Source organism: Lutzomyia longipalpis, chromosome 4 (genome assembly GCF_024334085.1).
Source record: "Lutzomyia longipalpis isolate SR_M1_2022 chromosome 4, ASM2433408v1".
In the NCBI taxonomy this organism is placed as follows: Eukaryota; Metazoa; Arthropoda; class Insecta; order Diptera; family Psychodidae; genus Lutzomyia; species Lutzomyia longipalpis.
Genome location: NC_074710.1, coordinates 7,979,120 through 7,994,835, shown reverse-complemented (window position 1 = coordinate 7,994,835; position 15,716 = coordinate 7,979,120). Strand labels below are relative to the sequence as shown.

Genomic DNA, 15,716 nt, shown 5'->3' with positions numbered 1-15,716 from the left:
GATTTTTAATGAGACATTTCCATATATTGGGCCTTATTCAGCGACCAAGAAACCCTTGAAATTCGCTTGAAATCTTGAAATTTCAGTACAAAATTTAAAGATTTCAAGGGTTTCTTGGTCGCTGAATTAGGCCCATTCTACGCAATTAAACAAAAAAAAAAGAAATAGAAATTGCTAAAAACAAGAAACAAACCATTTCGCGAATTTCATAAAAGTTTATAAGAGAAATGCAAAAATACAAGACAAGCTTATGTAATTTATTGCTTTTTATGTTTTCAGTCTTCTCAGTAGCAAAAGCTTTTTATATTTATTTCTCCTTCTTTCAAACCACAGAAAAAAATTAAGTAAATTATTTATGTAGGTATATGAAAAGATTAATTTTTTATTCGTAACATTCAAATTGCATAAAAAACTCGTGCAATTTCTCTGGAAGGCCAAATTGATTTCGTCAAAATTTGGAAAATGCTTGAAGGTGAAAAAAAATAGGTGGGATTATGTAAGGAAACACAAAAATTTTCAACGGGAGAACCTATCGGTTGGAAAATGCACAAAATTTCCCAATAGTAATATGGGGGGCAATAAATCACATTGGGAGGGGGAGGGGGCGTCCGCATAAAGTCTATTTTTATGCGATTAGAGGCACAGAAAATCATTTTTTTTGGGACAACAAATAAGGTTGGATGGCTAAATGGGCGTGTGAGGTGTGTGCGCGTAAGTTTATGTTTTAAATAATTTTCAAAAATAATACGACAATTGTTTCTGCGACGCAGTTTTTGTCCATATTATGTATAATTTTTGTGGAGAGAATTGAGGTGAGAAAATGAAATGCAATAAAAAGAGGCGCAGAAGAGATATCGGAATCAAGGCAAAGCGGGTGTCTGGCTCAAAGATAACATTCTCACTTTCGTTGAATGAAATCGACAGTTTTTCACTTTTTTTTTCGCCACACTCAATCACCATCTTTCTCCATCGAAAGCCGGGTAGACTGACTCTTTTTTGGCATTTTTTTTTGTTCCCACGTGTGTAGGGGTGAGATGGGCACAAAATGAGAAAAATGCAGAAGAAGCACTTAAATTGAATGAAATCGAGAACAATACGATGTTTCATTTATTTTCAAAATGTAATTTGAATTAGATTCTTTGTTAAATTCAATTTTAGAGGTGAGCTTCTGAGAAAAATCTTTCTTCCATCAAAGAAGTTTGATATGTAGGTGGGTTCCCTTGTGAGCTACAAAAAAAATAACCCGGGAATAGAAGTCACACATCCAGGGGCACAAAAAAAAGTTCCAGCATCGATTTCCGTAACAACATCCATGGCATCTAAGAGAGATCCAAAAGAAGAAGACGCAAAAAAAGCCCATAAAAGAGGGTGGGCCAAAGTGTGGTACAAAAGAGGAAAAAATGCCGTAATTTAATTCCATGGCGGTGAATCAGAAAGTTCGAAGAAGTTAAAAGGAAAAAAAATTAAATAAACGATATGAGAGAACTCTTAAGTAACAGCAGTTTTTCCAAAAAGAATTTCCCTCAGCTTGGAAAGAATTTTTCTTTCCATGCCATTCTATTCTATTAAAATATGGCTTGCAACATACCATGCAGGGTGCATTTTAGAAGAAGAATCTTGACAAGAATCCATGAAGAAATATTTCCTACGTGATTATATAGGTAGAATTGTATTGATTTTATTTTTAATCCTAAAATAAAACGCGCAATTTGCAGTTGCAAAGTATGCAATGAAATAAATCCGTTCGTCCTTCTATTTTCCAGGAAATTCAGATTAAATGAAAACTATGTAAAAAAAATTGCACGGAAAATATATTCTGAGATTTTTTTTGCAAAAGTTTAATAATTATCCATACCATAATAATCAGGAAGGGATGTTTTTTTTTAATTCGAAAGCTTTTCCCAATGCTAAATAATTATGGAAAAGCGTGGAATTATTTAATTGGGAAAATTAATTAGATCGCTGGAAAACTTAATATTTTAATGCTGCTATTCATATTATTAGTTTTATGTAATTAATAATGTGTATATTGCAAGCAAAAATGAATAATTTGTGGAATATATTCATCAAAATATAAACCTTTAAATTAGGCTTCTTTACTTACCAATTAAATGCAAAATTTCTTTTTGCCTATGTTCTGGCGTAACATCAGTTCGCTGATATTGTTTGTAACCCTTTGGCGACGTGCGGATTTATATTTTATTCAAAATTTAAAATGTTTTTCTTTTGTTTTCACTTTTTACGTTATTTCTCGCAAACTATAATATTTGAATGACAAAATAAATATTTTAAAAATCTTTATTAACCCTTGGAGGATTTTCCTGGACAAAGTGGCCAATTTCACGTTTTTCAAGCACAATTGAATTAAAATCTACTTAATATTTCGTGATAGATTCTACATCTTTATGAAGGGATGTTCAATTTACTTCAAGATCGCCGAAAGAAAACTTTGAAAAACATTTTCTTTTGAGAGAAAATCAAATTCAAAGTTTTGAGGTTAGAAACCTCAATCCTCCAAGTGTTAAGTTTTTATTTTAGTTTTTCAGTATAAGATGTTGATGTAATTTAAATTTAAAGACAAAAAATTAAATTTAGAAACTTATAGGAAAAAGGAATCACAGCTTAAATGCAAAATTTTATTTTTTAAAAAATCCAACATTAGAATAATCGTGAAATAAACACGCGTTTTTAGAATATTGTCAAACATTAGAAGTAAACTTCAAATTCCATATAATAAAAAAAACTATAGGTACTTCAGAAATTTTTCAAAGATCTGAAGATATTTTATGACTGTTGCTGGATGGAGATTTTCTTATTCAGATAGTCAATAAAATAAGCGCTTTGACACTATCAGCGACGTTTTGGTTTATTTTAAACCATCGTCAGGCACTACAAACAAGAATAAAGTCAAAAGCCAAGCCGCTCGTGTTATTGACTGTGACCGAATAAGAAACTTTTCAAAAAAAAAAGTATCCGAGTTTTACTGAGGCGCGATTATGGAGCCACCCAAAATTGGTTCTCCCAAAATATAAAAACGCGCCTCCCAAGATTTCGCCCTAGCCTCCTAAAATTAAATGAAATTTTGGGAGAGTGGTATTATGGTGTCATTCAACCAACATTTTCTCTCAAAATTTTGGTTGGTGCCAACCAACTGCTTTTGAGTACTTGGTTGGCTCACTTTTAGCCCCAAAATCTTATTTTTTTCACTAAAACTTAAGTAAATCCACCAAAAACGTAAAGTTTAATTAATTTTGTGTGGAATGTGACCAAAAATAGTGCCAAAATCCGTGAAAAAGTGTCATTTAGAAATTTAAAAAAAAATTGGCGGTTTTTAATACTAAATATTTTGGTTCGTTCGTGCGGTTCGCAGGTGACAAGAGTGAGTAGAAAAATTACTATTTTTTCTTCCGAGATCCTTAATTCCTTCTGAAATAAGCTCCCACTACTTGATAAGGTGCTTCCGGATGCGTAAAAACCCAAAACTCACGCAAATCCGCGAAAAATAAAATCAAAACATTGAAAAGTGAGGTTATGTTAAGTTTCGCCGCAGATTAAAATGTTCGCCACCTAAAATATGCACAATAATACCACCGCGAAGTGAATGTTGGTTACTCTTCCAACAATTTGTAACCAACATTCCCAATTCTGGGTGGCTCCATAATCGCGCCTCTGGTTTCACCTAATCCGGAAAATTTAGGATAGTAAATTCTCAAGTTTCTCATGATAGTTACGCCTTTTTACGTTTTCCTCCAGTTTCCTTATAACAATGATGCATTTTCGTCTCTTCATAGTTTGTAAATTTTTATGATTTCTCTCAATTCTGGGGAACTAAAAGTTTGGAATTCTTGATAGGGATTTTCCACGCTGAGAATTTTTACGGTTTCTCATGTTCTGCGAAACAAAAAAATACATTTTTCTGAAGATAAAAACAGATTTTTTATTTATTTTCTTTTATCCCTTCACTACAACTCTATTTAGATATCCTTTTCACATTGTTGTCATATTACATTTCCATTAGAATATTTATGGGTGATTTTTGTCAGCTCATTATATTCTAAGTACAAAAAGAATATGGAAATAATGCGATATTACCGTTTAATATATGAAGTACATTTTTTTCCACATACTATTCTTGTCCTAATGTTATTTCTATACTCGGGTGGTTTTCCCTCCCCAAAAAAAGATAAATACATTTTGTATGAATTTATTGGGCTCCTTTTTGGTTGTGTCACGCCATCGAATTTCATATGAAATGTATTTGTCTTTTTTTTCCTCCTATTTACAAAACAGTGTCCCGTGAATAATTGGAAGTCACTGTGCCTCTTGGAGAAAATTCTCAGAAAGGAAATTTTTTTTTGTACACGATTTTCCCCTTTTTTCCAATTAGCGGAAAAGTGTGGGGAAAATCCATGTATGTAGAAATATAAAAAAAAGAAAAATGTTCAATTGGCAAATTGAAATTGTTTTATTTTTTTCTTCACAAATGCATTTCAAAAGGCACAGTGTTCAAAATTTAATTGATGATTTGTTTTCAATGGGAAAAATCGAATTTTCGTGATTCAACGATGAAAGGTTAATTGCCCAAAAAGTTCTTTTTTTTTTGTACAATTTTTTTTATCAATGGGAAGTGTTTATATAGAAAGATTTCGGGAGCAATTGGTTTTTTTTTTTGGTATAAATATTGTTCATTTTGTTTTGGTGCACAATGTCACGTCAATATAAATAACACTCTTTTAGTATATATACCAACTATATATAATTCTTTTATATACCTAATATAAATAATATCATTAGGTTCCACATTGTCTTATCGAAATTCATGTATATATAGATGTACCTTTGTTCTCATTATTTTTTCTTCACAACGTTCTAACATCATTTTTTTTGTTAAATAATTGAAAAACTGTGATCCATACAGAGAAGTTGACACCACATCTTTATTCTTGTCATTTATGACCAAAATTTTCTTTTTTTTTTGACGTTTTATTTGACAATTCTTTTTTTTTTCTTTTTATATAAATGACTTATATTTTTTTATAAACATTTATATAAGATTTTTCTTCATTTTTTTTTGTTTAAATTACATTTAGTTATGACACAGTGAACGTATATAGTACACTTTAACTATTTCCACGAGTTTCTCATTAAGGATTATTCAGGATTTCATGTTAACGCTGTCACTGTTCGCTGGTGCTGCAGAATTGGCACTTTTATTGAACCCTGTTATTAGTGTTTCTATGATAAACTTAATTGTTAGTTTATAAATTCCCTCTACATTTGGTGTGTACCGATCCCCTAAAGTGGTTTCCACAGCCGTTAAAAAGGGTTTTTCTATTTTCTGTAATTAAATTTAAAAAAAAATGCATTTTTTATACACTATTAATTTACTTTGATACATTTATATGTTTTTGAAATGTTATTCAAATATTCGATTAAAAGAATTTTAATTGAATGAATAAATTAACTTCAGCTACCATTATTTGCAAATGACATTTATGTATTTTGTAATTTGCATTTTTTATGTAAATGAATTATTATAATATCGATTAATGGTTAATCAGAATTTTGCATTTAACACCTGAAAAATGTATAAGCGCGCTGATTTAAAGAAAAATCTTGAACAAATATTGAATTAGAGAAAACTTTATCTTTCTATAAAATTTTAAAGTTGATTTAATAAAAATATTCATTTTGCTTAATTTTAAATTAGGAATATAATGGTTACTTTCTATTTCCTTGAAGTAAACTCCTAAACTCTGTATTATTCTTGTAAGATTTCAATAATATAATTCAAAGGAATTTACCCGATTTTGTATGGAAAACCTCCTTATTCTAAGAAACAATCTGGATACCAATATATTTATTTATTTATTTATTTAATAAAGGGGGTGCCATCATTGCTGATGATTCCCCTGACCAATATACAATCGTGTATGATTGAGTAGAATAGAGAATAAGAAATCGCAAAATAAAAATTTTCCCCATTTGGCGTTGAAATCATCTGAGACATGTTGGCGAAAGTTTGTCCAAAAATGCAATTAATGACGTCATTATGGATTTACTTCTTTTAACCTTTTCGCGTTCCTTGGGACTTGGGACATACGTAGACCGAGACCCAAATTTTCCACAATATTTATGAATTTAATTATTTTTCAAAATAAGAAATGAATAAAATTGCCGCGTAGGGACCAAAATACATATTTTTCCTGAAAAATTTTAAGTGAAAGATTTTGGAGAATAAATATCGATACAGAAAGAATGCATGTTTCAATGTTTCTAAGTTTCACGTGGACGCAAAAGGGTTAATATAAAAATCAAATAACTTGTCAAAATCAGCGACGAAGCATTAGCATAAGTGCTTCATTCATTGAAAGATACGAAAAACACAATAATGACGTCATTTTTTGAATTTTTAGATAAATGCTTATTTGTTTTTCCCAGCTGATCTCACAATTATGATTAAAATGTACGTGTATGTCTAGAATATTTCCTTGAATTTTGTGTTTAACCTTGCGTGAGACAATTTACCCTGCTTTTCCTGTCGGCGCCAGGGGTAGAAAATTTAGAAAGTTAGACGTCTCCAAGTAATTTGTTACGAGTAAGAATGTTAATGTTTTATAAAATTGTTTTGAAGCCATGTTCAATAAAGAAATTCACCCACTTCCAGCCACTGAGGAAGGCCCGAATAAGGGTTGAAAGCTTTGGGAAGTAAATTTTCTACCTCTAGCGACGACAGGAAAAAGCAAAGAAAATTTCCTTGAATGAGAGATTTTCTCATACAGATTCGGATAAATTCATTTCATTCACTTTTTTGGTGTATTTATAAAAAAAAGTCATTTTGAAAACGACATTTGATAAAAATAGACTAATTAGAAAAATCTTCGTAGATTTTATTTGTAAATAAATCAAGTAAATCCTATCGCTAAGAAAATCCATCGTCACGAAAAGCCTAAATTATGTTAAGATGAGATGTAGAATAAAATAAAAATGAACTCACCCAAAAATAGTCCGCTTTAAAGTTGGGAATTCGCCTATGGGAAGCACCGACTTGGTGGAGATATTCAAAGAAAGCATCTAAATCATCAAGACTCCGTATGCCCTCGTCCAGTGTCTCCATCACTTTGTTAGCATGTTCCGCCAATTCTTCCGAGGTGGCTTGTTGTTCCTTCGTTTTCATTTCTTTGAACTTTGTGAACATACTTAGGAGATCTCCATGCTCTTCGAATAATCTGCAACACATTCAACATTTTTTTTATTTTAATTATATTGTATATAAATTACGTATTTGTTGGGAAATTCTTCATAATTATCTTATCAAATGTGCTATGAGGCATGCTTGATTTCTTCGAAATGCGATTTCAGTATGAAAATGTTTTTATTTGTCATATAAATGAAGTAATATAAACGCCAACAAGTTGAATTTGCAAATCAATTGAGAATATTGTGGAGTGAAGTTGTGAAGTTAATTTTGTACTTTGTTGGAAAAATAAAATCTCTGCGACGCAATGATTTTCCGGGGATATTTTAGTGTTTTCTTTATATTTTCAATGGCTATTTGCCTTGGTATTGCTCAAGATGTTGCTCCTCCTGATCTACCTGATTTATCAATCAAAACTACAACGAAAGCACCGGAAACCCAGGAAACTACCACTACGGTGCCATTCATAAGACCAACGCCTAGGCATATAAGTCACAGAATTCATTATCATTCCCGTATGTGTGATTATCGTATAGGTATGTAATAAATTAAATGAACCCTTTCACGCCCATTGTGTGCACCATCCACTGAAACATTGAAAATATTTAATTTCTCTCTAGAAAAGACCAAAGAAGATGTTCTATCTGAGAAAAAATACAAATATTTCAATGTTTTAAGTGGTCGTGAAAGGGTTAACAAAACTATTTATTACTTTACTGTATACACAAAAAAAAATCCTTTTCTTCCAGACTATCAAGGATTTTGCTACAGATGCTGCCCAAATGGCCGCTTTAGGTTTCGTTGCTGCAAGACAAGTTCCGTTTGGTGCATGAATAAATATGGTTCCTCAACAAGCCTGTTCAACAGTGATTATGGCTTATGAATTTCACCCATCCATTAATGACGAGGTTTTTATTTTGACGAGGATACATTTCTCAGGATACTCATTTAGGCATTTTGAACAACAAACTGGACGTAATACGAAAAATTTAATCACTCTCCTAATACAATTTGTTAATTTGCTACCCCTTTTCATGAATACCTGTCTAAAGTAAAGATTGCTTGTACAGTGTGTATCAAAATAATTGTTTCACAATACAAGGTGATTTTTTTTAATTCTGCTCTTGGACTCTTTCAATCTTTCGCAACAATCCAATTTCGATCCCTCTTCAATTTACGTTAAGCACAATCGTTAAGTGTCTAAATAGCTTTTAATTTTCCCTAAAAATTAATTACATAGTAGAGTTAAGGCAAGTTAAGGCATTGAAAGGCAATGAAAGTAGATTTAAACAATAAGAAAAATATTCAGATAGAATAACTTTTAACCTTTTAATAAATCAATGAAAAAGTCCAAAAAACCGGCAAAATAATTGCTTAAAGATGAGTTTATTTTTTTATTATCTACTTTAAATATATATGAACTCAATAATCCACGTTTGTTTTCATAAATTTACCAATTTTACCAAATTCGATTTGAAGGGTATAACACTGAACTAAAATTGCAAAATTTGCAATAGCTAATTCTGTGTACGTTCATGTGCACAAAAAGAGCTCAAAATAAACCAGAGACTCTGAATTTAGCAAGGGGCATTTATCTGAATAAAATTATTCGGATATTCGGAAATATTTGGATGATTCTCAAAAAAAAAAATCAAAATATTCGGCAAATAAGCAAATCTTAGCTTTTAATCTTAAATGTATAGAATAAGGGATGAAAGCACAACGATATTAAATTCAAGCCCAAAAAGTACTAAATTCTAGCCTAAAAAGTATTTTTTTTTAATGTTATTCAGTTTTCAGACCCAAAAAATCTTAGAAAGTACTAAAAAGTAAAAAAAAAAAAGTACTAAATAAAAGCTTAAAAGTACTAAACAGAAAGTTCTGGAAATTCACATGTTTAAATACTACTTATCAGAGGAAAATTAAAGGAAGATTTTTCCCACTTTCAGTACTAAATTGAAACCTGAAAATACTAAATTCAACCTAAAAAAAAAGTTATTTTACTTTTAAAAAGTTAAAAGATTTTTTAGCTGAAAAAGTCTCCGATTGAGGATTAGCAGCTAAAAAAAAGTACTAAATTGAAACCTACAACGTACTACAATCAATCCTAAGAAGTACTTAATTTAAACCGAGTAAAATATTCGGATGGTTCGCCGAAGAAATCAAAATATTCCCCAGATAAACACCCCTTTGGAATTTAGTTTGTTTATATTTACAATTTTAAATAATAAAAAAATCCCTCTGAAACTTTATTGCAAAATTTTGCCTATTTTACAAAAATATTTTGTACATATTTAAACTTCAGCCCATCCTTTCATTTTATTGATTTAACTGTCATGGTCAGTAGGTCTACTACACATTGAAAACATTCGGGATTTACTCAAGCTTATATACATTTTTCCAAAAAGCCACATGAAAATTCTCATGAGACTTACAAAGTGTTTTATGTGGGTGGGAAATATACAAACATTATATACCTACATATATGCATCGTGGACAATGGGTGAGCATTTTCCATGAAAATCTCAAACAAGAAAAATTCCAATGAATTCAATAAAATAAAAAGATGATCTTTTTTCGTGAAATAAATAATGCATAAAGGGAACATTTTTTTTTTTATGTTGAAGCATTTTATAATGTTTAGTAAGTGGGGTGATGTACTGTGTGCGCGGGACATTGATTGTGGTGCACACTGTGCGAAAAACCCTCATAATTTATTCACAATTTTGCTGAGAGGACCTATTATCAACCCTTAGCATTATCATGGGAATATATGTATAACAATACGCAAATCCCCAAATCACTCTAATGCCTTAATCCCAGAGCCATGGCTCAAACTTATGGGGGAAGTTTCTGAGACAGATGTTCCCTCGCCTTGTGTGGGGCAGCCTCTCAAGATCCGCATATTGTTGTAGGCGGAAGTATTAATTTTCAAGACGACGGAGATGGAAAAATTGCATACTATGTACACGAGATTCTCAATACAGATCAATTTATTTTATATGTTTACCTCCTCTTGTTAACTTTAAATCAATTAAATGCGATGTTGGATGGAAAGGGCGGTTATTGTGGGAGAAAATAAAATAAAGAGCAATGTTGGAAGCAAATTAAATAAAGTGGTGAGTGGAGTGATTATTTTTAATAAACCTCATTCCACATGGGGATTGGTGGGTTAAGCAATGATATGTGAGGTAAGGGAAGCTGGGGTAAAATGGTGAATTTTTGGGAGATAATTTTTCCTGAGTTCCTTGGAAATATTTGAGTTTTCCCATGACAACTATCTTATAGCAAATTTTCCGGGCTACAACCTCGTTTTAGACGATTTTTCTCTATCTGAACGGGAAAATGGATTTTCAGCCCATTTTCCAAAACCTTTCATTTTCACCATTTTGCCCCAACCCTGGGGTAAAATAGTGAATTGCGGTTTTTTGTTCCCTAAACTTAATTTAATGAGATTATTTTAGCAAAGCACTATATAATATCTATTGAGAATGAGAGATTCGTGTACCAGTTAAAACTATTTTTTAATAAAAAAAATTACAAAAAATAAAAAAAGCGTTAAAAATTTACTAATTCACTATTTTACTCCAGTTACCCCTAGTTTTTTTTGTTAGGAAGAGAGAATGAGTAGAAAGGGATTATTTTTTGTTTAATTTAAATCGTTTTACTTACTTGATGAACATACAAACTCCGGTGGGTTCCATGGCACGACTGATACCCTTCCATGAGGCCATCATTGTGTACTTCTGCTTTGCCGTGAGTGGCAACCTCGAATCCGTGGCCGCTGGCTTGGGGGCATCACTGGGAGCGAAGGCCTGCCCATCGTCACCCTTTGACACCCCAGAGAGTTTTCCGAGCTGACAGCCCATGGTGCTCGAGGATTCGTGCCAAATACGGCCCGTTTGATGAATTGATCAATATTCCTAAAGCGCGGGTGTTTTTTTTTGCTATTTTTTTTTTCAAGAGCTCACTCACTCTCAAAGGTATATGTAAGTACCTAGTCTAAAAAAATGCTCTCACACAATTTTTCTTTCTTATTCTCAAACTTTTATTCTTGCACAAAAGAAAAGTACTACAATGTTTCGCACACCGAAAATGGGCTACGAATAACCCTTTGCGGGTGGAAACTCACATAAAAGAAGGTTCACAATTTCGCACACAGAAAACATAAAAAAATAAATTTATTTTCTGCAATAAATTTAATGTTTTTTCTGGAGCATCTCAAGCTTCACTTTTCACTTTGATTCTTTTTTTTGGTAGATGTGCTTTCACTCTCGCTATCAATTCACTTGCGATGGAAATCACGATGAGAAAGAACAAAAAGCACACGCACGAGATCAAATTGCGAGAAATTGCGAGCCCTTGATATTTTTTTTCGTGTAAGGATGTCCCTGTGCCAGGGAGCTCGTGAGGTGCAAAGGATACCCTGCGAAAGACTACACACTCTGCAAAAATCACTTGCAAAGTTGTGCCTCAGGTGTCCTTCGGAAGCAATGTAATACTAACAATGGGAAGATGTTCTCTCCCTCTTTTTTTTTTACTAAAGTAAAAAGCACTTTTCTCTTTTTTTTTAAAGTTCACACTTGTAAGGTTCTTTGGGAAACTCCATATTCTTCCGCTTTTTTTCGTATCTTCTTTTCTTCTAAAAAAGGGAAAGCACTCACGGGGAATTGAGAGAAAAGTGGCGAAAATGGGGAAAAAGGTATCCTCTAGCACGAAACATTGCTTTTTCCAACCACTATGCGCAGAAAATTCTTCCACACAGCAATCCTCAAACTGCGACGACTCACAACATACTGCCACACTTCGTAAAGCATACCAAATAGCCCCGAATTTATATATACCCTGTTAATAATTTCCTGGGGTTCTGGATAACTTTATCACCTTCGTGAGCGTCGTGGCACATCGATTCCGACAATCGGTGGCGGACAATCGGTGTGTTTTTATTTTATATTTATATTTAAATAAAATAATATACTAATACTAATATATAATGTCACATTAATTTCCCCCAACACACGGACAAAGTAGAAAAAAAATAAAACATCTAGTCAGAAAAATACGAAAAAATAGCACAAAAATAGCCCAAAAGAATATTAATAAATTTTTTTTTCGTTCAACTTTAGCGTCGCCTTATGTCGAAATGATGCACAGTTTGGTGAGAATTTGTGGTAGAAGTTGGATGTTATCCAGCATTTGGTTGAATAGAACAATTTACCGTGGGATTCCCACCAATCTCTCTCCGCCCGCAATTAATTGTATTCTCTCGCGGTAGTCGTCAGAATTCTCACACGCTTTCCTGGAGATTGTCTTTGCGAAACAATGTGGATTTGCAATTTTAGTTTCATTCGAGAGATAGGAGAAGAAAAAAATGCTCCACCCACCCCCTCTTCCGAGCATTTATCTATGTATATGTAGTAGGTATATTTTAGTTATTGCAGCGAGTAATATGAAAAATAAAAGCATAAGATAGTGCTGAAATGTTATGAGCATAAGTTTATGATTCATACGATTCAGGTCTTTACTCTGCGTTGTAATTTGATTTATCTATTAAACATATAATTTGATTAAATGACTTTTAGCAATGTATCCAGGGACAGTGTTAAGGTATCTAAAAGTCTCATCAAAATTCAAGAAATTCTGCTTTTTCTTTCAGGAGGTTAAAAGAAAATATTTTCGGGGTCAAACATATTAAGAAAAAAATGAAAAATAGAGAATTTTCATTGGATTCAAACGTTAGGAAACAAACAATGCCTTTAAACGAACGTCAAACCTTGCAAACGTTAGAAGAGAAATGTCAAATCTTACAAATGTGAAATGTTTCAAAGTAAATGTTAAAAATTTGTAAGTGACAATATCTAACGATATTCAAGAAATGTAAAACGATTAAAAAGAAATTCAAAGCTTAAATGACAAATGTCAGACATTTGAAAGAAATGTCATATTAAAGAAACGTCAAACGTTTGAAAACAAATGTCAAACATTTGGAAAGAAATATTTAACAATACACAAAATGTTTCAATTGTTAGAAAAGAAATGTCAGACGTTGAAAAGACACACCAAACGTTAGTAAATAAACGTCAAGAATCCGATTGTCATTTTTATAAAGTTATTAAATAATTTTAAAAAAAAAAGCTCAAAAGGATTTCCCATTTGTGGAGACAATTCTTTCAGCATGAAACCAATACAGTCATGTTCGTGGATTTATGATGACGCAACATGGAGGTAGAACCCATCAGCACCCCCCTGCATGATATCCCTAAACCACCTCTCACAATAAACCTTCCGTGCTGTGGTATATCGACTTAGTGGGGAAACCCTTGAGGGAATGAGGCCAAGTGGTTCTTGGAATGATCCAGATTCATTGCAGGACGACGCAATATTGTCTTTTAGTTCACCTCATTTCTCATTATATTTTGCCCCCTTAATCTACTGTAATTGAAACTATGTTCATAGCTTCCTTTCCCCAAGTATCAGATGCTGTATAATTGCAGTATAGTTGGTTATAATCAAACCTAATGCATATATAGACTGAAAGTGATTTAATTGCAGCAAATAGAGATACACGAGTGCTTTTCAATTAAATGCATTATTGTGCTGCATTTCTGACATTTTCTATTTGAAAAATATTTTTCATGTTTCTCTCCACACAATTTATCGTTAAATTAGAAAAAATTTTCATCAATTTGAATTTTGATTATTTGAGGAATTTGCATTGAGGGAAGAATTTGTCGTTGTTTTATTTAATTTTTGGATATTGGTGAATTATATTACAAAACCTACCTAAATTAATAAAATAATTTTGATTGAATTTTATGTTAGGAATGCTGAAAAAATTAATCAATTACCAGCTTCAATTGAAACTACATATAAATTGTTAGATTGAAAAAAAATAAATATTTTTTTTTTTTAGATTAGATTACATTTATTAATGTCCAAAGAAAAATTGCATTTTCATAAGATAGGACTATACAGTCATATATTAATATAATATTTTAGTTGAAATGAAAATTCAATCAAACGAATTTTTTCTGCAAAATCGCAAAAAAAATCGTAATGATATCACTGAAAACTCGCTAAATAATTCAGTAAAAAACGTATTTAGCTTTAGCTTTAATTGCTGCTTTTCCTTGTATGAGTGGAAATTTCCTCTGACGAACACCGGAAGCCTTAAAAACAAATAGTAAATCTTTTATTTTACTTTTATAGAATGATAATAAAACAATTAAATAATCAACTGTCATAATATTACAATTTTCGAATTGTTAGTAACCTTGATCTTAATTTTCTCCTAAAAGAAAATGTTTTTCCAAGTATTCTTCCAATGATCTTGAAGTAATAGAACTTCCCTACACATAGATGTAGAAATTATCACAATTTTTTAAAAGGTTTTTAAGGGTTACTAGAATCGAGCCCTAATTTTGTATGACTGAAGTAGATTTCGTGAAAATTATTTTAAAATTTTTTTTTGTATTTTATGGATGCTAAAATAATTTAAAAAACTCTGTTATATTTAAGAGCGCTTTTCGATTAATGAGAATTTGCTCCAATTCTAATTAAAAAACGAAATATTCATTCGAATTTCATAATTCTAAGTTTCAAAATAGAAGTAGATGTTCTTAAAACAAATAAGTATTTGAATAAATGATTTTAATGAGTTATTCAAAATTCATAAAAATGCAAAATGATCCCAAAAGATTCACTTAACGTCCTCAAAGGTGGTTTCCTTTTGGATTATGGTGCTATTATTTTAACAATATAGGTGTGATTTTTCCTGTGTATGTCGTGCTTATTTCACTCCATAAAAACCATTGATTCCTGCGCATACATTTACAACCACGACCTGTTGCTGTTTGCATATTTTTTTATTCATCATTCCCGCACATTATTATTGAAGAGCCTTTTGCGGTTGTCCCTCTACTTTCATGTGTGGGACAGAGAGACTTAATGGGGAGTCCCAGAGACCTTCTTGATGCAAATCACATGGTTAGAACTTTCTTTAGACAATAAAAATAAATTTCTGGCAACAAATGATCGGCTACAAGTGCAAGGTGTAGCATTTCATTCATTGAATCGCTCCTACAAATTCATCGTCTTCCATGTGAGTGTGGTCACATAGAAAAGACATAAAAGGTGTAGGGTAAATAATTTAGAGGTGTTGCTGTTGAAACAGGTTTCCAAGTATTGAATTGCGTGCTTCTCATTTTTTTTCATCATGGTTCATGGTCGGATCAGGAAGGTGGAAAAAAAAATTTGGCGGATCGTTGGTGCACGATTATTAGGAAAGGGCCCATTAAAGAGGCGACTAGATAGCAATGTTATACACCACATCTTTCACATATAATGCTCCTATATATGTACACGATCCCCGTGTGGAATTGCATGATGATCTCTAAGACTTATGCGCGCGCGATCATTCCCATTTAGGTGGCTGACTTGGAGGTTCTCGAACGGCGTAACTGGAAATTGCTGTCTTGCGGCTGCCACAGCATTATGATGGTCTCTTTCACATACATTT

The 15,716-nt window shown here is 32.0% G+C and overlaps 1 protein-coding gene and 1 long non-coding RNA gene across 2 annotated transcripts; one reads left to right on the top strand and one right to left on the bottom strand.

Moving 5' to 3' along the window:
- Positions 1–3,911: 3,911 nt before the first annotated feature.
- LOC129796237 (neuroglobin-like) lies at positions 3,912–12,343 on the bottom strand. Its single transcript, XM_055838022.1, has 3 exons — positions 10,871–12,343; positions 6,998–7,229; positions 3,912–5,338 (listed from the first exon to the last, which is right to left on the bottom strand). Exons 1-3 carry the CDS (start codon positions 11,065–11,067, stop codon positions 5,156–5,158), a joined length of 612 nt encoding a protein of 203 aa, XP_055693997.1. The 5' UTR covers positions 11,068–12,343; the 3' UTR covers positions 3,912–5,155.
- On the top strand, positions 7,385–8,314 carry LOC129796278 (uncharacterized). Its single transcript, XR_008751191.1, has 2 exons — positions 7,385–7,734; positions 7,948–8,314. It is a non-coding gene; the product is annotated as an uncharacterized LOC129796278 (long non-coding RNA).
- Positions 12,344–15,716: the final 3,373 nt, after the last annotated feature.